This window comes from Mobula hypostoma, chromosome 9 (assembly GCF_963921235.1).
Source record: "Mobula hypostoma chromosome 9, sMobHyp1.1, whole genome shotgun sequence".
NCBI classification, from domain to species: Eukaryota; Metazoa; Chordata; class Chondrichthyes; order Myliobatiformes; family Myliobatidae; genus Mobula; species Mobula hypostoma.
The window spans coordinates 151,152,218-151,176,279 of record NC_086105.1 but is presented as its reverse complement, the minus strand read 5'-3'; the positions used below and the strand labels follow the sequence as shown (position 1 = coordinate 151,176,279).

The 24,062-nt window shown below is 49.7% G+C and overlaps 2 protein-coding genes across 4 annotated transcripts in view; one reads left to right on the top strand and one right to left on the bottom strand.

Annotated features, from left to right (window-relative positions):
* The window catches only part of cluap1 (clusterin associated protein 1), a 45,545-nt gene extending 42,737 nt beyond the window's left edge, over positions 1 to 2,808 (top strand). The window contains exon 11 of one of the 2 annotated variants that reach the window (XM_063059486.1): positions 2,403 to 2,808. In XM_063059486.1, the coding sequence (XP_062915556.1) occupies positions 2,403 to 2,555 (153 nt within the window). In that variant the 3' untranslated portion in view covers positions 2,556 to 2,808. The remainder of the gene's footprint in view (positions 1 to 2,402) is intronic. The other variant, XM_063059485.1, reaches the window with a different exon arrangement.
* A 366-nt stretch (positions 2,809 to 3,174) lies between these two features.
* rab11fip3 (RAB11 family interacting protein 3 (class II)) overlaps positions 3,175 to 24,062 on the bottom strand; it is a 173,504-nt gene continuing 152,616 nt past the window's right edge. For both annotated transcript variants that reach the window (XM_063059483.1, XM_063059484.1), the window contains exons 11-15: positions 11,489 to 11,570; positions 10,729 to 10,866; positions 8,244 to 8,399; positions 8,026 to 8,166; positions 3,175 to 5,583 (exon numbers count right to left, since the gene is read on the bottom strand). In XM_063059483.1, coding sequence (XP_062915553.1) covers positions 5,452 to 5,583; positions 8,026 to 8,166; positions 8,244 to 8,399; positions 10,729 to 10,866; positions 11,489 to 11,570 — 649 coding nt within the window. In that variant the 3' untranslated portion in view covers positions 3,175 to 5,451. The remainder of the gene's footprint in view (positions 5,584 to 8,025; positions 8,167 to 8,243; positions 8,400 to 10,728; positions 10,867 to 11,488; positions 11,571 to 24,062) is intronic.

Below are 24,062 nucleotides of genomic sequence, written 5' to 3'. Positions count from 1 at the left end.
AGTGATGACTTCCAGCGGACTGAAAAGCTTGAGCATGTAGATATTAAGAAGGAGGATGTGCTGGAGCTTTTGGAAAGCATCAAGTTGGGACCGGACGGGATGTACCCCAGGCTACTGTGGGAGGCGAGGGAGGAGATTGCTGACCCTCTAGTGATGATCTTTGCATTATCAATGAGGACAGGAGAGGTTCCGGAGGATTGAAGGGTTGCGGATGTTGTCCCTTATTTCAGATAGGGAGTAGAGATAACCCAGGAAATTATAGACCAGTGAGTCTTACTTGAGTGGTTGGTAAGTTGACGGAGAGATTCTGAGAGGCAGGATTTATGAACATTTGGAGAGGTATAATATGATTAGGAATAGTCAGCATAGTTTTGTCAAAGACAGATCGTGCCTTACAGCAAGGCATGTGATAGGGTACCCCATGCAAGGCTTATTGAGAAAGTAAGGAGGTATGGGATCCAAGGGGACATTGCTTTGTGGATCCAGAATTGGCTTGCCCACAGAAGGCAAAGACTGGTTGTAGACGGGTCATATTCTGCATGGAGGTTGGTGACCAGTGGTGTGCTTCAGGGATCTGTTCTGGGACCCTTACTCTTCGTGATCTTTATAAATGACCTGGATGAGGAAGTGGAGGGATGGGTTAGTAAGTTTGTTGATGACACAAAGGTTGGGGGTGTTGTGGATAGTGTGGAGGGCTGTCAGAGGTTACAGCGGGACTTTGATAGGATGCAAAACTGAAGTGGCAGATGGAGTTCAACCCAGATAAGTGTGAGGTGGTTCATTTTGGTAGGTGAAATATGATGGGAGAACATAGCATTAATGGTAAGACTCTTGGCAGTGTGGAGGATCAGAGGGATCTTGGGGTCTGAGTCCAGAGGACACTCAAAGCAGCTGTGCAGGTTGACTCTGTGGTTAAGAAGGCATACGGTGCATTGGCCTTCATCAATCGTGGGACTGAGTTTAGGAGCCGAGAGGTAATGTTGCAACTAAATATGACCCTGGTCAGACCCCACTTGGAGTACTGTGCTCAGCTGTGGTCGTCTCACTACAGGAAGGATGTGCAAACTTATAGAAAGGGTGCAGAGGAGATTTACAAGGATGTTGCCTGGTTTGGGAAGCATGCCTAATGAGAACAGGTTGAGTGAACTTGGCCTTTTCTCCTTGGAGCGACGGAGGATGAGAGGTAACTTGATAGAGGTGTATAAGATGATGAGAGGCATTGATCGTGTGGATAGTCAGAGGCTTTTTTCCAGGGCTGAAATGTCTAGCACGAGAGGGCATAGTTTTAAGGCGTTTATAAGTAGGTACAGAGGAGATGTCAGGGGTAAGTTTTTTATGCAGAGAGTAGTGAGTGTGTGGAATGGGCTGCCAGCGATAGTGGTGGAGGCGGATACAATAGGGTCTTTTAAGAGACTTCTGGATAGGTACATGTGTAAGGACATGTTCGGTACAGCTTTGTGGGCCGAAGGGCCTGTGTTGTGCTGTAGGGTTTCTATGTTTGATAGATTCTTGATTAGAAATGGTGGCAAAGGTTACAGGGATAAGGCAGGGAAATGGGGTTGAGAGGGTTAATAAATCAGCCATGATGGAATGACGGAGCAGACTTGACGGGCTGAGTGGCCTGGAAATGGGGTTGAGAGGGTTAATAAATCAGCCATGATGGAATGACGGAGCAGACTTGATGGACTGAGTGGCCTAATTTTGCTCGTGGTTTCATACCAAAGATGTAAGCACTCGAGCTTGATTACTGTGTCTGTTTTGAGATTATTTCACACCAGTATTAAATACCATGCAGAAAATCAGTCCAACCTTGCCTTCCATTTGTGGCCTTTGACTTTGAGTTTACATTTTGTTTATTTTCATTATTGCTGCCATGAAGCTGCAAACATTATCTGCTCAGTCGAAGGAGGCTGAGATTTCCAGCGCCAGCAAGGTTGGTTCTGACACTTTGTTCTCGATGTAGAGTAGCTTTGTGCATTTAACGTCACACACTGTTGCTTTCTCACATTGAAGATTTCCTGCTTGCTGCTTCCAGTTGCCACTTGTATCCAGCAGTGCGCTGTGGTAAAAACTGCGCAGCTACTCGTGTCTCATTCTTCACGACCCAGTTGTTCCCTGCACCAATGATATGCCTTTAATACAATACCATGTTGAATCTGTATTCTGTCCTGGATGGTTATCGTGTAAGATCCTAATTTAGTCATGAAAATGAACAGAAGTCCTAGGGAGAGATTTAAGGTGGTCATATCACGGCAGAGTTAGTGCGGGAGTTCGGTACTGTTGGCAGCCATTAATGATTGTGCAGGTAAAGTGAGCTGTCTTGCCTCTCGGTGAGATTAGTATCTTTTCATTATCGTTGACAGGACATCTTTAACGAGTTACTGAATTGGCTTCCTCTGTAGGATGAATCGGACAACAGTGAAGATGATGATGAAGATGAGGAAGAATATGAAATAGTTGATGATGATGATGAGAGCATTGATATTCAGCCAGATCAACCCCCGATGCGAACACACAAGCAGGAGCTGCTCGAGGAGAGTGACAATGACTTTTAGTTCAACTGCAGGCAACAGCTCCAATGCGCAACAAAGTTAGTGATCTACACAAAGATGTTGTGATAAACTTTCTGGCCAAGCTCCAGCTCATTGTATTATTACACAGTGGAAAGACAACTGGAGCAGATACACGCTGTTACAGAAACAGACAGTGCATCCAATTCCAGTACAAAAACATTTACCTGCCACTTTTGACCTAGATTCAATACTGTAAAAAATAATTAAAGCAAGGCAATTTCAAACTACCTGGTTTCTGATCACAGCAGCCAATCTAATCTACAATATAAGTTTTTAATGTACTCACACTATGGCTCTTCAAAAACATGGCATGAGCTTCAAGCAAATGGGTGTCACAGTGCTATTACAGCTTGAGGTGTCAGCGTTTTGAGTTCTATCCTGGTAAGGAAGTTTGTGTTTTACCCTTGTACAGGTGGATTTTTCCCAGGTGCTCCGGTTTCCCCCACCGTCCAGTCATTGGCCTGTTCCAGGCTGTATCTCTAAATAATAAATCTCAATAGATCTATTTCCCGTCAAAGTGTTCAGGGTTTTCCTTCTGCGATGACAGTGCAGGACAATTGAAAAGGCAGGTAGTAGGGTTTGTTTAACAAATAACTACAAAGAGATTATTGCTGTAGGTTTTAATAAGTCAATGTCTTGCTGCTTACAGTAGCCACATCACCATTCATTCCATATCTCTGCACCAAAAAGCCCATCTATACAGATTTGCAAACCCAGTATTTCTGAACATTCACAATAACCATGGATGATCAATGTAATATTTATTCCTGGTTGCCAGACAGGTTCTGTATAAAGAGCAAGTATTGATGCTTAGATTAGCTCTGGTGATGAAATGGTACACAAACCATTATCAGAATTTTGTTTAAAAACAGTTTGAGCTAAATCTCACATTGGTTGTCAGTTGTAGGGACAGTACATTGATAAGACTATTTGCATTTAAGACATTTTGTACATTTTAACAGTATCATTTTCTTTATGGGAATGAGTGCAAATTAATGCATTCTCCACAAAGAAATCAACATATAACTTGCTTCCCTCTTACTTTCCTACTATATACAGACACAATCTATGGACTTTACAAAATTGAGAAGCTCTCAAGTGATTCCACTGATTGCACTGGGTTTACCTCCAGTACAAATCTGCCTTCATTCTATAAAAAATAACTTTCTACTGTAAAGGATAGAAAATTCAAAATATACATCGATTTACACTAGAGACAACGCAGCAAAGTTTACAAGCAGACAGCAATGCCTTGCGTCAGACTCTGCAGGAGACACGAGAGGCACTGGGAGAACTCCGAGCTGAAACACCCAGGGACCTCATCACGTAACAGGACATCTTTGTACGAGGTTGAAGAGACATGGACTGAAAGGAGACACTCCAGCACCAGCAGCCATTGTTGCTCAGTGAGAGAGCAGTTCCTCTCATCCACAGAGATGCATCATGCCAGGTATCTGGATGTGCCAAGGAATAAGCATTGCTCCAATCTCACAGCAACTTTCCTATTGGCAATCCAGGCTGAGAGGAAGGCTCCTGAGCACAATGCTACAGGGGGAGGGGTGGGGAGACATTCAGCATAACTGAGCTGTGCAGTTCTGTGGTATTCTGTGTGAATATTATTACAGTCTGCGACTCTCCCACCCCTTACATGAACATCTTTACCAGCAAGTAATCTCAGACCTTCATCTACTGGGTCTTACAACGTGCTCAGATGATTCTTTGTTGAGGATGAGGAAGTAAATGATAAGGACTAAATAAATATCATAGTGTCACTGGGCATCTGTGTTTATTTGCAAAGACCTTGGGTCTGATGAGTGGGAGACTAGCATTACAGGAGCATCACCACAGAGCCGTGTTAAAACAATATCAGTGCAACCATGGTTGGACTAAACTAAGCGAGCAAATGTGCAAACACGTAGTGTGGTGTCATTGTCAAACTTTGTACAAAGCCGTTCGTTACTGGTGTGTTACAGTGAGTTGTGTTGTAGTGCAATCAGTATGTAGTGAGGTGTCAGAAGGAATATCATTGAACTCATGCAGACTGATCCAGGGACTGAAGCTCATCAAGCACTTCCCTCGATCTCTGAAGTCTTAACAAAGTCTATTGTGCCAGTCGGGTGTGCGCAATACAACCGTTTCTTATAGGGGACAGCCGTCCCAGCCTCAGCCTGGCAAGCCATAATACAGAGTCAGTTCAAGTCCCGGCTGACTGGATTTCCTGCAAATACAAAGCAACAACATTGCACAATGAAAAACTGCAAGGCAGAGGGGCAGCTGGGCCAGCTGAGCCAGGAAGACATCCCTAGCTGGACAAACAGTAGATTCATGACCTGAACAACATCCGGAATGGGACCCTAAATACATGGAGCCACAATTCCAGAACAGAACAAGGCGAGGTGGCTGGATTTCAGAAAAAAAAACTGGATTCACTGTGCTAAACCCAAGCCAGCCCCGTAAAGAATCCCAGTTCCCATTAGAGAACCTACTGCTTACATGCTGAACAGTGATGAGTGGAACAACACTGTTGTTTCTGCCACTCCCCACCCCATCATCATGTTGTTGCCTTAGTTCACGAATTTTAATTACATGATGTACTGTTACTGGCCATGACCTGGGTCGTCCAGTCCTGGGTAGACCTGCGGCCCATTCTACGATCCTCACACAGGTACAGTTGTGACTGGAGAACAGAAAACTGCCAGGAATGACCAACTGCCTCTTGTAGCTTGGCACTTGGACAGGAAGACGTGGAGAAGCTTGTGTGGGATTTACACAGGTCCGTGATTCAAGAGATAGGACAAAGAATTCTGCAGCCAAATTGCCTCACGGTTTACACACAAGTGACAGAAGAGCTACTGTTTTATACACTGGTCCCGAGAGGCTACGAGTGTGCCTCAGCTTGTTTGATCTCCAAGATAGCAGGGTTTGTCTCCATGATTGCCACAACAATTCGGTCGATGTAGTCCTGTAGCCTGTAGTTTATCTCTTCCTGTTTCTGAATAGCATCCATGAGCTGCAATGAAAAGGCATACACTGAGTGTTCCGAAGCATTTAAATGTGACATTCTACCCCAGATATATACACAGACTCCGTTTTCTCCACCTGTGCTACAGGCAGATACAATTACAACATTTAAAAGCCATGCCATTTGCCTTCTTAACCATCCTGTCAACTTGTGTAGCCACTTGCAGGGAGCTGTCCCCCTGCTCATCGACGCTGTTAGGGATCTTGTGTTTAACAGTGCACTTTACTGTCTCTTTGTACTTGACTTAAAGTGCAACACTTCACATTTGGCTGGGTTAAACTCCATCTGCCTTGTGTTTGAAATGATTCACTGTTCTCTCTGCCTCTTTCACAGAAAGACTTACTTAAAGTGAATAAGGCGGTTAAGGAGGTGTATGGTGCGTTGGCTTTCATTAGTCAGAGGAATGAGTTCAAGAGCTGTGAGGTAATATCGCAGCTCAATAAAGGTCTGATTAGACCACACTTGGAGTACTATGTTCAGTTCTGGTCACCTCATTATAGGAAGGATGTGGAAGCTTTAGAGAGGATGCAGAGGAGATTTACCAGGATGCTGCCTGGACTAGAGAGCATGTCTTATGAGATAGGTTGAACAAGCTAGGATTTTTTTCTTTGGAACAAATGAAGATGAAAAGTGACTTGATGGAGGTGTGCAAGATGATAAGAGGCATAGATAGAGTGACTAGCCAGAGACTTTTCTTTACCCATATCTGTAGCTGATCTGCATCTTCTTGCATTCTTTGCCAGTCATCTACATTACCCACAACACTACCAATCTTCATATCATCTGCAAGCTTACTAACCCACCCATCTACGTGTCCATCCAGGTCATTTATATACATCACCAACAGCAGGGGTCTCACTACAGATCCCTGCAGAACACCACAGACCTCCAGATAGAATAAGTCACTTCGTCCACTATCCCAAAGAAGAGAAAATCTGCAGATACTGGAGGGAACACACACAAAGCGGTGAGGAACTCAGTGGCCAGGCTGCTTCTATGGAAGACAGTCCAGTCGACATTTCGGGCCCAGACTCTTCATCAGGACTGGAGAGAAAGATGAGGAGTCAGTCAGAAAGCAGAGGGAGGGGATGAAGAAACAAGGTGATAGGTGAAACTCGGAGTAAAGAGCTGGGAAGTTGATTTGTGAAACAGATACAGGGCTGGAGAAGGGGGAATATGATAGGAGAAGACAAAAAGGGGGGGAGCACCAGAGGGAGGGAGGTGATAGGCAGGGAAGCAAATAAGTAGAGGAGCCGAAGGAGAACTTATTAAGAGTGAGGACAAGTTCCACTAGACGGGGGAGTGTGGTGTTGGAGGGGAACTGGTTGGGTCTGGTGCCCTGAAAGAAATGGAGAGCCTTGAGGCCTTCCTGGTGGGGGATTGAGGTGTCTCCATAGTGAAAAAAAATGATGAGGGCCAGGGAACTTGAAAACATTGAAAACTTCAGGAGCGTGTGAAGTGGCAGGGATATAGGTAGGAAGGGACTGAACTGGGGGGGGGGGGGTAAAACTGAGTCGAGCTATGCAGATACAAGTTCAGTGGGGCGGGAACAAGCAGAAACAATGGGTCTACCTGGACAGGCAGGTTTGTGGATTTTGGATAGAAGGTAGAAAGGGGAGGTGCGGGGTGAGGTTGGTGGCAGTGGGTGGAAGATCCCCAGATCTCCCTCTGGTGCTCGTCCCCTTTTTCTTTCTTCCATGGCCATCTGTCCTTTCCAATCAGATTCCCCCTTCTCCAGCCCTGCATCTCTTTCACCAATCAACTTCCCAGCTCTTTACCTCTCTCCTCTCACCTTCTGGTTCTTCCTCCCCTCCTCTACCACCCTACTCTGACTCATCATCTCCTCCAGTCTAATGAAGGGTTTCAGCCCAAAACGTTGACTACATTTTTTTCCATAGATGCTGCCTGGCCTGTTCAGTTCCTCCGGCATTTTGCATGTGTCGTCGACCACTATACTCTGTCTTCTATGGACAAGCCAGTTCTGAATCCAAACAGCCAAATCAGCATCAGTCACTTGCATTTTCAAGGCAATAATCTCTGGATTACTCTCAGTTCCATGTGCTAGGCGCATGGGGAAGGGTTTTTGATATGGTGGTGGAGCAGACCCAACAACTAATTCTGCCCCCATGTCTTATGGTTTTATAAAAAGGAGTAGACCAGTAGAAGCAGGCGAGTGTGCCTGGCACTTTGGCACGAGGGTTGGTGTGGACGAGTGGGGCGAGTGTGCCTGGCACTTTGGCATGATGGTTGGTGCGGACAAGCTGGTCCAAAGGGCCAGATTCTGTTAGGCAGCTCTGTTAACCCCAAGTCAGATTTCAGCAATACCATTCAATCAAAGGCAAAGAATTAATGCTGTGCCTAGAAACGGTTGCATTTTTGATTTGCTAAAACAGTAGGTGATTTTTAAGATGGCAGCAAAAACCAACTTACCTCATCCCTGGAAACAGAGCTGATTTCTGCAGCCAGTGACTCTGTGATGGAGGCTGTATAAAGGCTCTTTGCTCCCTGGATACTCAGGTTAATGATCTGGCCATTCAACTCATCGTTCTGCTCCTTCAGATTCCGGTTATCCTAGACAGTGTGAGAGGGAGTGTGTTAATACTGCTGACTGTGTACCAGGGAGGGGTAAGAACCAGAGTGACCAGTACCTGTTTGAGGCGTTTAATCTCATGCTCCAGCTCAGTCTCTCGGTTTCGGCAGTTATACTCCTGCAGTCCCACACTGCTCGAGCGGCCACGCACCCTCTCCGCTTCCAGCTTGAAGAGTTGAAGCTGTTCCAGCTGCTTGCGCAAATCTTCAATGAGCTGGAGCGGGGAAAGAGTCCGTCAGAACAGGCCAGGGTGTGGAGGGACAGGGGGCAATGACGGAACAGGCCAGGGTGTGGAGGGGCAGGGGGGCAATGAGGGAACAGGCCAGGGTGTGGAGGGGCAGGGGGGCAATGAGGGAACAGGCCAGGGTGTGGAGGGACAGGGGGACAATGAGGGAACAGGCCAGGGTGTGGAGGGACAGGGGGGCAATGACGGAACAGGCCAGGGTGTGGAGGGACAGAGGGGCAATGAGGGAACAGGCCAGGGTGTGGAGGGACAGGGGGGCAATGAGGGAACAGGCCAGGGTGTGGAGGGACAGAGGGGCAATGAGGGAACAGGCCAGGGTGTGGAGGGACAGAGGGGCAATGAGAGAACAGGCCAGGGTGTGGAGGGACAGGGGGGCAATGAGGGAACAGGCCAGGGTGTGGAGGGACAGAGGGGCAATGAGGGAACAGGCCAGGGTGTGGAGGGACAGGGGGACAATGAGGGAACAGGCCAGAGTGTGGAGGGACAGGGGGGCAATGAGGGAACAGGCCAGGGTGTGGAGGGACAGAGGGGCAATGAGGGAACAGGCCAGGGTGTGGAGGGACAGGGGGACAATGAGGGAACAGGCCAGGGTGTGGAGGGACAGGGGGGCAATGAGGGAACAGGCCGGGGGGAGGAGGGGCAGGGGGGCAATGAGGGAACAGGCCAGGGTGTGGAGGGACAGAGGGGGGCAATGAGGGAACAGGCCAGGGCGTGGAGGGACAGAGGGGCAATCAGGGAACAGGCCAGGGTGTGGAGGGGCAGGGGGCAATGAGGGAACAGGCCAGGGTGTGGAGGGGCAGGGGGCAATGAGGGAACAGGCCAGGGTGTGGAGGGGCAGGGGGGCAATGAGGGAACAGGCCAGGGTGTGGAGGGACAGGGGGGCAATGAGGGAACAGGCCAGGGTGTGGAGGGGCAGGGGGGCAATGAGGGAACAGGCCGGGGGGAGGAGGGGCAGGGGGGCAATGAGGGAACAGGCCAGGGTGTGGAGGGACAGAGGGGGGCAATGAGGGAACAGGCCAGGGCGTGGAGGGACAGAGGGGCAATCAGGGAACAGGCCAGGGTGTGGAGGGGCAGGGGGCAATGAGGGAACAGGCCAGGGTGTGGAGGGGCAGAGGGCAATGAGGGAACAGGCCAGGGTGTGGAGGGGCAGAGGGGCAATGAGGGAACAGGCCAGGGTGTGGAGGGACAGAGGGGCAATGAAGGAACAGGCCAGGGTGTGGAGGGACAGAGGGGCAGGGGGGCAATGAGGGAACAGGCCAGGGTGTGGAAGGACAGAGGGGCAATGAGGGAACAGGCCAGGGTGTGGAGGGACAGGGGGGCAATGAGGGAACAGGCCAGGGTGTGGAGGGGCAGGGGGGCAATGAGGGAACAGGCCAGGGTGTGGAGGGGCAGAGGGGCAATGAGGGAACAGGTCAGGGTGTGGAGGGACAGAGGGGCAATGAGGGAACAGGCCAGGGTGTGGAGGGGCAGAGGGGCAATGAGGGAACAGGCAGAGGGGAGTCTGGACAGTGAGGCACTCTTTCAGAGATAAACCCAGGCTTGTGTTTCAGATGAATCACCGCTCACACACACATCTCTCTGCCTCTTTCACAGAAGACTTACTTAACGTGGATAAGGCGGTTAAGAGGATTAGTCCTCATTAGTCAGAGGATTGAGTTCAAGAGCCGTGAGGTAATATCGCAGCTCAATAAAGGTCTGATTAGACCACACCTGGAGTATTGTGTTCAGTTCTGGTCACCTCATTATAGGAAGGATGTGGAAGCTTTCGAGAGGGTGCAGAGGAGATTTACCAGGATGCTGCCTGGACTAGAGAGCATGTCTTCTGAGATAGGTTGAACAAGCTAGGGTTTTTCTCTTTGGAACAAATGAAGATGAGAAGTGACTTGATAGAGGTGTACAAGATAAGAGGCATAGATAGAGTGAATAGCCAAACACTTTTCCAGGGTGGAAATTGCTAATATGAGAGGGCATAAATTTAAGTTGATTGGAGGAAAGTATAAGGGGAATGTCAGAGGTAAGTGTTTTTTTTAAAACACAGAGAATGGTGGGTGTGTTGAACACCCTGCCAGTGGCAGAGACTTTAGGGACATTGAAGAAATTCAGAGAGGCACATGGATGAAAGAAAAATGGTGGGCTATGTGGGAGGGAAGGGTCTGATTGATGGTACAGTAGTTCAAACAGTCAGCACAACATCATGGCCAAAGGGCCTGTACTGTGCTGTAATGTTCAAGGTTTAAACAGGTAGAGATGTTTGCTCCATTGGGTGGAGACTAGAATGGGAAGGTGTAAAAAATCTCACCTCCTGAGTGGTTTCCTTTTCTTTCTGGAACTGGTATTTCTTGTGCAGGAGTTTGTCCGACAGCTTCTGGTTGTTCTCCTGCTCGTCCTTTAACTTCAGCGTCAGATCATCCGTTTCGTCCAAGAGCTTCTTCTTCTCCTGGAACAGCAAGGACGCTACTCAGTACCACAGGAAACTCGGGGTCTTCTCCTCCCAAGGGAGGGAAGGGCCCATCTTCCTCAAGTCCAAATCCCACCACTGGGTAAACCCCTATCTCCATCACAGAACAAACAGCCAGACCTGTCACTGACAGTGACTCAGTGAACGGGTTCAAATTAAAATAGCAGTTAGATTACTGAATGAGCAATGTGGAAGGCAGGACTACAATGAACTGAAGTAGGTGGCGAACTTAAATTCAGTTAAATGAATAAATCTGGATTGAAAAATGGTATTAATAATAACGACTTTCCGAAGGCAACTTGCAAGGTTTCAGGGAAGGGGAGAAATCTGTGAGCCGCTGTGACGGAGACCCACGGTAAATACAGGTGATGTTTAAAAGCCTCCAGAAATGGGCCAGCGAGGCTGGTAGTTGATGGGCATGGACACCAACACGGCAAAGCTTTGACATCCTATGGGATGTGCGGATTGAGTAAATCAGTGACAAGTATCACTACAAATGGGTTTAATCCACTTAAATAACTGTACCACTGACAAATATGGAGTTACTCTCCCTGCGTTAAGTAAAATGGTATAGAAGAAACGGAAGGGAATGTGAACGTACCTCCTCCAGCCTCTCAATGTTTGCCCGGAGGCACGGAATACATGCTCGCAGCTCACTGTTTTCCTCATCAAGCTGCTGCAGCCTGCCAAGCACACACAAAGTTCAAAGTAAATTTATTATCAAAGTACGTGTAGGTTACACTACACTAACCAGCGGATCATTCGGGAGAATGAGGAGATTATAGATAGTAGCTACAGGGAGGTAGTTACACCAAAGGAGCAGAGGACAGGAAATTGGGTCACTGTCAGGCGAGGGAAGGGGAAAGGGCAGGCAGAGCAGGGTTCCCCTGTGGCCATTCCCCTCAACAACAAGAATACTGCATTGGATACTGTTGGGGGGGATGACTTACCTGGGACTAGCTGCAGTAGCCGGATCTCTGGCACTGAGTCTGGTTCTGCAGTGCAGAAGGGAGGGGGGAAAGAGGAGAGCGGTAGTGATAGGGGATTCGATAGTTAGAGGTGCAGATAGGAGGATCTGTGGTCGTGACAGAGAATCCAGGATGGTTTGTTGCCTCTGGGGTGCCAGGGTCAAGGATGTCTCTGATTGATTGCATGACATTCTGAAGTGGGAGGGTGATCAGCCAGATGTCGTGGTGCACATCGGTACCAATGACATAGCAAGGAAGAGTGAGGAGGTCCTGGACAGTGAGTATAGAGAGCTTGGTAGGAAGTTAAAAAGCAGGACCTCGAGGGTGGTAATCTCAGGATTGCTACCTGTGCTAGGTGCCAGTGAGGGTAGGAATAGGATGCTCTGGAGGATGAACAAGTGGCTGAGGAACTGGTGTAGGGGGCAGGGTTTCAGATTTCAGGATCATTGGGACCTCTTCTGGGGCAGGTGGGACCTGTACAAGAGAGGCAGGTTACACTTGAACCACAGGGGGACCAATATCCTTTCAGGGAGGTTTGTTAGTGCTATTGGGGAGGCTTTAAACAAGATTTGCAGGGGGATGGGAACCAGAGTGCCAGAGCTGACAGTGTGGCTGGGGTGAAAATAAATGATATTGCAAGTTTAAGCAAATCCGCTGATAGAAAGGTTGTGAGTGGTGGTAAAAATCTTCTGAGGTGTATATATTTCAATGCTAGGAGTATTGCGGGGAAGGCGGATGAGTTGAGGGCGTGGATTGACACGTGGAATTATGATGTTGTAGCAATTAGTGAAACTTGGCTACAGGAGGGGCAGGACTGGCAGCTTAATATTCCGGGGTTCCGATGTTTCAGATGTGATCGAGGCAGAGGAATGAAAGGTGGGGGAGTAGCATTGCTTGTTGGGGAAAATATTACAGCAGTGCTCAGGCAGGACAGATTAGAGGGCTTGTCTACTGAGTCCTTATGGGTGGAGCTGAGAAACAGGAAAGGTATGGCCACATTAGTGGGATTGTATTACAGACCACTCAATAGTCAACGAGACTTGGAAGAGCAAATCTGCAGAGAGATAGCAGGCAACTGCAGGAAACATAAAGTTGTGGTGGTAGGGGATTTTAATTTTCCATACATTGATTGGGACTCCCATACTGTTAGGGGTCTAGATGGTTTAGAGTTTGTAAAATGTGTTCAGGAAAGTTTTCTAAATCAGTATATAGAGGGACCAACTAGAGGGGATGCAATATTGGATCTCCTGTTAGGAAACGAATTAGGGCAAGTGACAGAAGTCTGTGTAGGGGAGCACTTTGGTTCCAGTGATCATAACCCCATTAGTTTCAATTTGATCATGGACAAGGATAGATCTGGTCCTAGGGTTGAGGTTCTGAACTGGAAGAAGGCCAAATTTGAAGAAATGAGAAAGGATCTAAAAAGCGTGGATTGGGGCAGGTTGTTCTCTGGCAAAGATGTGATTGGTAGGTGGGAAGCCTTCAAAGGGGAAATTTTGAGAGTGCAGAGTTTGTATGTTCCTGTCAGGATTAAAGGCAAATTGAACAGGATTAAGGAACCTTGGTTCTCAAGGGATATTGCAACTCTGATAAAGAAGAAGAGGGAGTTGTATGAAATGTATAGGAAACAGGGGGTAAATCAGGTGCTTGAGGAGTATAAGAAGTGCAAGAAAATACTTAAGAAAGAAATCAGGAGGGCTAAAAGAAGACATGAGGTTGCCTTGGCAGTCAAAGTGAAGGATAAGCCAAAGAGCTTTTACAAGTATATTAAGAGCAAAAGGATTGTAAGGGATAAAATTGGTCCTCTTGAAGATCAGAGTGGTCGGCTTTGTGCGGAACCAAAGGAAGTGGGGGAGATCTTAAATAGGTTTTTTGCGTCTGTATTTACTAAGGAAGCTGGCATGAAATCTATGGAATTGAGGGAATCAAGTAGTGAGACCATGGAAACTGTACAGATTGAAAAGGAGGAGGTGTTTGCTGTCTTGAGGAAAATTAAAGTGGATAAATCCCCGGGACCTGACAGAGTGTTCCCTCGGACCTTGAAGGAGACTAGTGTTGAAATTGCGGGGGCCCTGGCAGAAATATTTAAAATGTCGCCGTCTACGGGTGAAGTGCCGGAGGATTGGAGAGTGGCTCATGTTGTTCCGTTGTTTAAAAAAGGATCGAAAAGTAATCCGGGAAATTATAGGCTGGTGAGTTTAACGTCAGTAGTAGGTAAGTTATTGGAGGGAGTACTAAGAGACAGAATATACAAGCATTTGGATAGACAGGGGCTTATTAGGGAGAGTCAACATGGCTTTGTGCGTGGTAGGTCATGTTTGACCAATCCGTTGGAGTTTTTCGAGGAGGTTACCAGGAAAGTGGATGAAGGGAAGGCAGTGGATATTGTCTACATGGACTTCAGTAAGGCCTTTGACTAGGTCCCGCATGGGAGGTTAGTTAGGAAAATTCAGTCGCTAGGTATACATGGAGAGGTGGTAAACTGGATTAGACATTGGCTCGATGGAAGAAGCCAGAGAGTGGTGGTAGAGAATTGCTTCTCTGAGTGGAGGCCTGTGACTAGTGGTGTGCCACAGGGATCAGTGCTGGGTCCATTGTTATTTGTCATCTATATCAATGATCTGGATGATAATGTGGTAAATTGGATCAGCAGATTTGCTGATGATACAAAGATTGGAGGTGTAGTAGACAGTGAGGAAGGTCTTCAGAGGCTGCAGAGGGACTTGGACCAGCTGGAAAAATGGGCTGAAAAATGGCAGATGGAGTTTAATACTGACAAGTGTGAGGTATTGCACGTTGGAAGGACAAACCAACGTAGAACATACAGGGTTAATGGTAAGGCACTGAGGAGTGCAGTGGAACAGAGGGATCTGGGAATACAGATACAAAATTCCCTAAAAGTGTCGTCACAGGTAGGTAGGGTCGTAAAGAGAGCTTTTGGTACATTGGCCTTTATTAATCGAAGTATTGAGTATAAGAGCTGGAATGTTATGATGAGGTTGTATAAGGCATTGGTGAGGCCGAATCTGGAGTATTGTGTTCAGTTTTGGTCACCAGATTACAGGAAGGATATAAATAAGGTTGAAAGAGTGCAGAGAAGGTTTACAAGGATGTTGCCGGGACTTGAGAAACTCAGTTACAGATAAAGCTTGAATAGGTGAGGACTTTATTCCCTGGAGCGTAGAAGAATGAGGGGAGATTTGATAGAGGTATATAAAATTATGATGGGTATAGATAGAGTGAATGCAAGCAGGCTTTTTCCACTGAGGCAACGGGAGAAAAAAACCAGAGGACATGGGTTAAGGGTGAGGGGGGAAAAGTTTGAAGGGAACATTAGGGGGGGCTTCTTCACACAGAGAGTGGTGGGAGTATGGAATGAGCTGCCAGACGAGGTGGTAAATGCGGGTTCTTTTTTAACATTTAAGAATAAATTGGACAGATACATGGATGGGAGGTGTATGGAGGGATATGGTCCGTGTGCAGGTCAGTGGGACTCGGCAGAAAATGGTTCGGCACAGCCAAGAAGGGCCAAAAGGCCTGTTTCTGTGCTGTAGTTTCTATGGTTTCTATTTTGAGATTCATTTTCTTGCAGAACAAATAAAGAAATACAACAGAATTTATGAAAAACCCTACATAAGCAAAGACTGAAAAACAACTAATGTGCAAACGACAAAATGCAAATAATAAAATACGGAGAACATAGATTGTAAAGTCCTTGTGAGTGAGTCTGTAGGTGGTAGGATCATTTCAGAGTCCAGCTGAGTGACTTCTGGTTCAGGAGCCTGATGGTTTGGGGTGATAACCGTTCCTGAACTGGTGGTGTGGGACCTGATGGTTGAGGGGTAATAACCGTCCCTGAACCCGGTGGTGTGGGACCTGATGGTTGAGGGGTAATAACCGTCCCTGAACCCGTTGGAGTGGGACCTGATGGTTGAGGGGTAATAACTGTCCCTGAACCTGGTGGTGTGGGACCTGATGGTTGAGGGGTAATAACTGTTCCTGAACATGGTGGTGTGGGACCTGATGGTAGAGGGGTAGTAACCGTCCCCGAACCCGGTGCTGTGGGACCTGACGGTTGAGGGGTAATAACTGTCCCTGAACCCGGTGGTGTGGGACTTGATGGTTGAGGGGTAATAACCGTCCCTGAACCTGGTGGTGTGGGACCTGATGGTTGAGGGGTAATAACCATTCCTGAACCTGGTGGTTGAGGGGTAATAACCGTTCCTGAACCCGGTGGTGTGGGACCTGATGGTTGAGGGGTAATAACCGTTCCTGAACCTGGTGGTGTGGGACCTGATGGTTGAGGGGTAATAACCGTCCCTGAACCTGGTGGTGTGGGACCTGATGGTTGAGGGGTAATAACTGTCCCTGAAACCGGTGGTGTGGGACTTGATGGTTGAGGGGTAATAACCGTCCCTGAACCTGCTGGTGTGGGACCTGATGGTTGAGGGGTAATAATCGTTCCTGAACCTGGTGGTTGAGGGGTAATAACCGTTCCTGAACCCGGTGGTGTGGGACCTGATGGTTGAGGGGTAATAACCATTCCTGAACCAGGTGGTGTGGGACCTGATGATTGAGGGGTAATAACCGTCCCTGAACCCGGTGGTGTGGGACCTGATGGTTGAGGGGTAATAACCGTCCCTGAACGCGGTGGTGTGGGACCTGATGGTTGAGGGGTAATCACCGTTCCTGAACCTGGTGGTTGAGGGGTAATAACCGTTCCTGAACCTGGTGGTGTGGGACCTGATGGTTGAGGGGTAATAATCGTTCCTGAACCTGGTGGTTGAGGGGTAATAACCGTTCCTGAACCCGGTGGTGTGGGACCTGATGGTTGAGGGGTAATAACCGTTCCTGAACCTGGTGGTTGAGGGGTAATAACTGTTCCTGAACCTGGTGGTGTGGGACCTGATGGTTGAGGGGTAATAACCATTCCTGAACCAGGTGGTGTGGGACCTGATGATTGAGGGGTAATAACCGTCCCTGAACCCGGTGGTGTGGGACCTGATGGTTGAAGGGTAATAACCGTCCCTGAACCTGGTGGTGTGGGACCTGATGATTGAGGGGTAATCACCGTTCCTGAACCTGGTGGTTGAGGGGTAATAACCGTTCCTGAACCTGGTGGTGTGGGACCTGATGGTTGAGGGGTAATAACTGTTCCTGAACCCGGTGGTGTGGGATCCGATGGTTGAGGGGTAATAACCATTCCTGAACCTGGTGGTTGAGGGGTAATAACCGTTCCTGAACCTGGTGGTTGACTGGTAATAACCATTCCTGAACGCGGTTGTGTGGGACCGGATGGTTAAGGGGTAACAACCATCCCTGAACCCTGTGGTGTGGGACCGGATGGTTCAGGGGTAACAACCATCCCTGAACCCAGTGGTGTGGGACCTGCTGGTTGAGGGGTAATAACCGTTCCTGAACCTGGTGGTTGAGGGGTAATAACCGCCCCTGAACCCGGTGGTGTGGGACCTGATGGTTGAGGGGTGATAACTGTTCCTGAACCTGGTGGCGTGGGACCTGATGGTTGAGGGGTAATAACTGTCCCTGAACCCGGCGGTGTGGAACCTGATGGTTGAGGGGTAATAACCGTTCCTGAACCCGGTGGTGTGGGATCTGATGGTTGAGGGGTAATAACCGTCCCTGAACCCGGTGGTGTGGGACCTGATGGTTGGGGGGTAATAACCGTCCCTGAACCTGGTGGTGTGGGACCTGATGGTTGAGGGGTAATAACCATCCCTGAACCCGGTGGTGTGGGACCTGATGGTTGAGGGGTAATAACCGTTCCTGAACCCGGTGGTGTGGGATCTGATGGTTGAGACGTAATAACTGTTCCTGAACCCGGTGGTGTGGGACCGGATGGTTGAGGGGTAATAACCGTCCCTGAACCTGGTGGTGTGGGACCTGGTGGTTGAGGGGTAATAACCGTTCCTGAACCTGGTGGTTGAGGGGTAATAACTGTTCCTGAACCTGGTGGTTGAGGGGTAATAACTGTTCCTGAACCTGGTGCTGTGGGACCTGATGGTTGAGGGGTAATAACCGTTCCTGAACCTGGTGGTTGAGAGGTAATAACTGTTCCTAAACCTGGTGGTTGACTGGTAATAACCGTTCCTGAACCTGGTGGTGAGGGACCTGATGGTTGAGGGGTAATAACTGTCCCTGAACCCGGTGGTGTGGGTCCTGATGGTTGAGGGGTAATAACCGTCCCTGAACCTGGTGGTGTGGGACCTGTTGGTTGAGGGGTAATAACCGTCCCTGAACCCGCTGGTGTGGGACCTGATGGTTGAGGGGTAATAATCGTCCCTGAACCCAGTGGTGTGGGACCTGATGGTTGAGGGGTAATAACAGTCCCTGAACCTGGTGGTTGAGGGGTAATAACTTTTCCTGAACCTGGTGGTGTGGGACCTGATGGCTGAGGGGTAATAACCGTTCCTGAACCTGGTGGTGTGGGACCTGATGATTGAGGGGTAATAACCATCCCTGAACCCGGTGGTGTGGGATCCGATGGTTGAGGGGTAATAACCATTCCTGAACCTGGTGGTGTGGGACCTGATGGTTGAGGGGTAATAACCATTCCTGAACCTGGTGGTTGAGGGGTAATAACCGTTCCTGAACCTGGTGGTTGATTGGTAATAACCGTTCCTGAACCCGGTGGTGTGGGACCGTATGGTTGAGGGGTAATAACCGTCCCTGAACCCGGTGGTGTGGGACCTGATGGTTGGGGGGTAATAACCTTCCCTGAACCTGGTGGTGTGGGACCTGATGGTTGAGGGGTAATAACCGTTCCTGAACCCGGTGGTGTGGGATCTGATGGTTGAGGGGTAATAACTGTTCCTGAACCCGGTGGTGTGGGATCTGATGGTTGAGTGGTAATAACAGTCCCTGAAACCGGTGCTGTGGGACCGGATGGTTGAGGGGTAATAACCGTCCCTGAACCCGGTGGTGTGGGACCTGATGCTTGAGGAGTAATAACCGTTCCTGAACCTGGTGATGTGGGACCTGATGGTTGAGGGGTAATAACCGTCCCTGATCCCGGTGATGTGGGACCTGATGGTTGAGGGGTAATAACCGTCCCTGAAACCGGTGGTGTGGAACCAGATGGTTGAGGGGTAATAACCGTTCCTGAACCCGGTGGTGTGGGATCTGATGGTTGAGTGGTAATAACCGTTCCTGAACCTGGTGGTTGAGGGGTAATAACTGTTACTGAACCTGGTGGTGTGGGACCTGATGGTTGAGGGGTAATAACAGTCCCTGAACCCGGCGGTGTGGGGCCTGATGGTTGAGGGGTAATAACCGTTCCTGAACCTGGTGGTGTGGGACCTGATGTTTGAGGGGTAATAACCGTCCCTGAACCCAGTGGTGTGGGACCTGATGGTTGAGGGGTAATAACCGTCCCTGATCCCGGTGATGTGGGACCTGATGGTTGAGGGGTAATAACCGTCCCTGATCCAGGTGATGTGGGACCTGATGGTTGAGGGGTAATAACTGTCCCTGAACCCGCTGGTGTGGAACCTGATGGTTCAGGGGTAATAACCGTTCCTGAACCCGGTGGTGTGGGATCTGATGGTTGAGGGGTAATAACCGTCCCTGAACCCGGTGGTGTGGGACCGGATGGTTGAGGGGTAATAACCATCCCTGAACCCGGTGGTGTGGGACCTGATGGTTGAGGGGTAATAACCGTTCCTGAACCTGGTGGTTGAGGGGTAATAACTGTTCCTGAACCTAGTGGTTGAGGGGTAATAACCGTTCCTGAACCTGGTGGTGTGGAACCTGATGGTTGAGGGGTAATATCCGTCCCTGAACCCGGTGGTGTGGGACCTGATGGTTGAGGGGTAATAACCGTTCCTGAACCCGGTGGTGTGGGATCTGATGGTTGAGGGGTAATAACTGTTCCTGAACCCGGTGGTGTGGGATCTGATGGTTGGGGGTAATAACCGTCCCTGAACCTGGTGGTGTGGAACCTGATGGTTGAGGGGTAATAACCGTTCCTGAACCTGGTGGGTGAGGGGTAATAAATGTTCCTGAACCTGGTGGTTGAATGGTAATAACCGTTTCTGAACCTGGTGGTGTGAGACCTGATGGTTGAGGGGTAATAACCGTTCCTGAACCTGGTGGTTGAGGGGTAATAACCGTTCCTGAACCTGGTGGTGTGGGATCTGATGGTTGAGGGGTAATAACCGTCCCTGAACCCGGTGGTGTGGGACCTGAGGGTTGAGGGGTAATAACCATCCCTGAACCCGGTGGTGTCGGACCTGGTGGTTGACGGGTAATAACCGTTCGTGAACCTGGTGGTTGAGGGGTAATAACCGTCCCTGAACCCGTTGGTGTGGGACCTGATGGTTGAGGGGTAATAACCATCCCTGAACCTGGTGGTGTGGGACCTGATGGTTGAGGGGTGATAACTGTTCCTGAACCTGGTGGTGTGGGACCTGATGGTTGAGGGGTAATAACCGTTCCTGAATCCGGTGGTTGAGGGGTAATAACTGTTCCTGAACCTGGTGGTGTGGGACCTGATGGTTGAGGGGTAATAACCGTTCCTGAACCTGGTGGTTGAGGGGTAATAACTGTTCCTGAACCTGGTGGTTGAGGGGTAATAACTGTTCCTGAACCTGGTGCTGTGGGACCTGATGCTTGAGGGGTAATAACCGTTCCTGAACCTGGTGGTTGAGAGGTAATAACTGTTCCTGAACCTGGTGGTTGACTGGTAATAACCGTTCCTGAACCTGGTGGTGTGGGACCTGATGGTTGAGGGGTAATAACCGTCCCTGAACCCGGTGGTGTGGGACCTGATGGTTGAGGGGTAATAACCGTTTCTAAACCTGGTGATGTGGGACCTGATGGTTGAGGGGTAATAACCGTCCCTGAACCCGGTGGTGTGGGACCTGATGGTTGAGGGGTAATAATCGTCCCTGAACCCAGTGGTGTGGGACCTGATGGTTGAGGGGTAATAACAGTCCCTGAACCTGGTGGTTGAGGGGTAATAACTGTTCCTGAACCTGGTGGTGTGGGACCTGATGATTGAGGGGTAATAACCGTCCCTGAACCCGGTGGTGTGGGACCTGATGGTTGAGGGGTAATAACCGTCCCTGAACCCGGTGGTGTGGGACCTGATGGTTGAGGGGTAATAATCGTCCCTGAACCCAGTGGTGTGGGACCTGATGGTTGAGGGGTAATAACAGTCCCTGAACCTGGTGGTTGAGGGGTAATAACTGTTCCTGAACCTGGTGGTGTGGGACCTGATGATTGAGGGGTAATAACCGTCCCTGAACCCGGTGGTGTGGGACCTGATGGTTGAGGGGTAATAACCGTCCCTGAACCCAGTGTTGTGGGACCGGATGATTGAGGGGTAATAACCGTCCCTGAACCCGATGGTGTGGGACCTGGCAGTTGAGGGGTAATAACTGTTCCTGAACCTGGTGGTTGAGGGGTCATAACCGTTCCTGAACCTGGTGGTGTGGGACCTGATGATTGAGGGGTAATAACCGTCCCTGAACCCGGTGGTGTGGGACCTGATGGTTGAGGGGTAATAACCGTCCCTGAACCCGGTGGTGTGGGACCTGATGGTTGAGGGGTAATAACCATTCCTGAACCTGGTGGTTGAGGGGTAATAACTGTTCCTGAACCTGGTGGTTGAGGGGTAATAACTGTTCCTGAACCTGGTGCTGTGGGACCTGATGGTTGAGGGGTAATAACCGTCCCTGAACCCGGTGGTGTGGGACCTGATGGTTGAGGAGTAATAACCGTTCCTGAACCTGGTGATGTGGGACCTGATGGTTGAGGGGTAATAACCGTCCCTGATCCCGGTGATGTGGGACCTGATGGTTGAGGGGTAATAACCGTCCCTGAAACCGGTGGTGTGGAACCAGATGGTTGAGGGGTAATAACCGTTCCTGAACCCGGTGGTGTGGGATCTGATGGTTGAGTGGTAATAACCGTTCCTGAACCTGGTGGTTGAGGGGTAATAACTGTTACTGAACCTGGTGGTGTGGGACCTGATGGTTGAGGGGTAATAACAGTCCCTGAACCCGGCGGTGTGGGGCCTGATGGTTGAGGGGTAATAACCGTTCCTGAACCTGGTGGTGTGGGACCTGATGTTTGAGGGGTAATAACCGTCCCTGAACCCAGTGGTGTGGGACCTGATGGTTGAGGGGTAATAACCGTCCCTGATCCCGGTGATGTGGGACCTGATGGTTGAGGGGTAATAACCGTCCCTGATCCAGGTGATGTGGGACCTGATGGTTGAGGGGTAATAACTGTCCCTGAACCCGCTGGTGTGGAACCTGATGGTTCAGGGGTAATAACCGTTCCTGAACCCGGTGGTGTGGGATCTGATGGTTGAGGGGTAATAACCGTCCCTGAACCCGGTGGTGTGGGACCGGATGGTTGAGGGGTAATAACCATCCCTGAACCCGGTGGTGTGGGACCTGATGGTTGAGGGGTAATAACCGTTCCTGAACCTGGTGGTTGAGGGGTAATAACTGTTCCTGAACCTAGTGGTTGAGGGGTAATAACCGTTCCTGAACCTGGTGGTGTGGAACCTGATGGTTGAGGGGTAATATCCGTCCCTGAACCCGGTGGTGTGGGACCTGATGGTTGAGGGGTAATAACCGTTCCTGAACCCGGTGGTGTGGGATCTGATGGTTGAGGGGTAATAACTGTTCCTGAACCCGGTGGTGTGGGATCTGATGGTTGGGGGTAATAACCGTCCCTGAACCTGGTGGTGTGGAACCTGATGGTTGAGGGGTAATAACCGTTCCTGAACCTGGTGGGTGAGGGGTAATAAATGTTCCTGAACCTGGTGGTTGAATGGTAATAACCGTTTCTGAACCTGGTGGTGTGAGACCTGATGGTTGAGGGGTAATAACCGTTCCTGAACCTGGTGGTTGAGGGGTAATAACCGTTCCTGAACCTGGTGGTGTGGGATCTGATGGTTGAGGGGTAATAACCGTCCCTGAACCCGGTGGTGTGGGACCTGAGGGTTGAGGGGTAATAACCATCCCTGAACCCGGTGGTGTCGGACCTGGTGGTTGACGGGTAATAACCGTTCGTGAACCTGGTGGTTGAGGGGTAATAACCGTCCCTGAACCCGTTGGTGTGGGACCTGATGGTTGAGGGGTAATAACCATCCCTGAACCTGGTGGTGTGGGACCTGATGGTTGAGGGGTGATAACTGTTCCTGAACCTGGTGGTGTGGGACCTGATGGTTGAGGGGTAATAACCGTTCCTGAATCCGGTGGTTGAGGGGTAATAACTGTTCCTGAACCTGGTGGTGTGGGACCTGATGGTTGAGGGGTAATAACCGTTCCTGAACCTGGTGGTTGAGGGGTAATAACTGTTCCTGAACCTGGTGGTTGAGGGGTAATAACTGTTCCTGAACCTGGTGCTGTGGGACCTGATGCTTGAGGGGTAATAACCGTTCCTGAACCTGGTGGTTGAGAGGTAATAACTGTTCCTGAACCTGGTGGTTGACTGGTAATAACCGTTCCTGAACCTGGTGGTGTGGGACCTGATGGTTGAGGGGTAATAACTGTCCCTTTACCCGGTGGTGTGGGACCTGTTGGTTGAGGGGTAATAACCGTCCCTGAACCCGGTGGTGTGGGACCTGATGGTTGAGGGGTAATAACCGTTTCTAAACCTGGTGATGTGGGACCTGATGGTTGAGGGGTAATAACCGTCCCTGAACCCGGTGGTGTGGGACCTGATGGTTGAGGGGTAATAATCGTCCCTGAACCCAGTGGTGTGGGACCTGATGGTTGAGGGGTAATAACAGTCCCTGAACCTGGTGGTTGAGGGGTAATAACTGTTCCTGAATCTGGTGGTGTGGGACCTGATGATTGAGGGGTAATAACCGTCCCTGAACCCGGTGGTGTGGGACCTGATGGTTGAGGGGTAATAACCGTCCCTGAACCCGGTGGTGTGGGACCTGATGGTTGAGGGGTAATAATCGTCCCTGAACCCAGTGGTGTGGGACCTGATGGTTGAGGGGTAATAACAGTCCCTGAACCTGGTGGTTGAGGGGTAATAACTGTTCCTGAACCTGGTGGTGTGGGACCTGATGATTGAGGGGTAATAACCGTCCCTGAACCCGGTGGTGTGGGACCTGATGGTTGAGGGGTAATAACCGTCCCTGAACCCGGTGTTGTGGGACCGGATGATTGAGGGGTAATAACCGTCCCTGAACCCGATGGTGTGGGACCTGGCAGTTGAGGG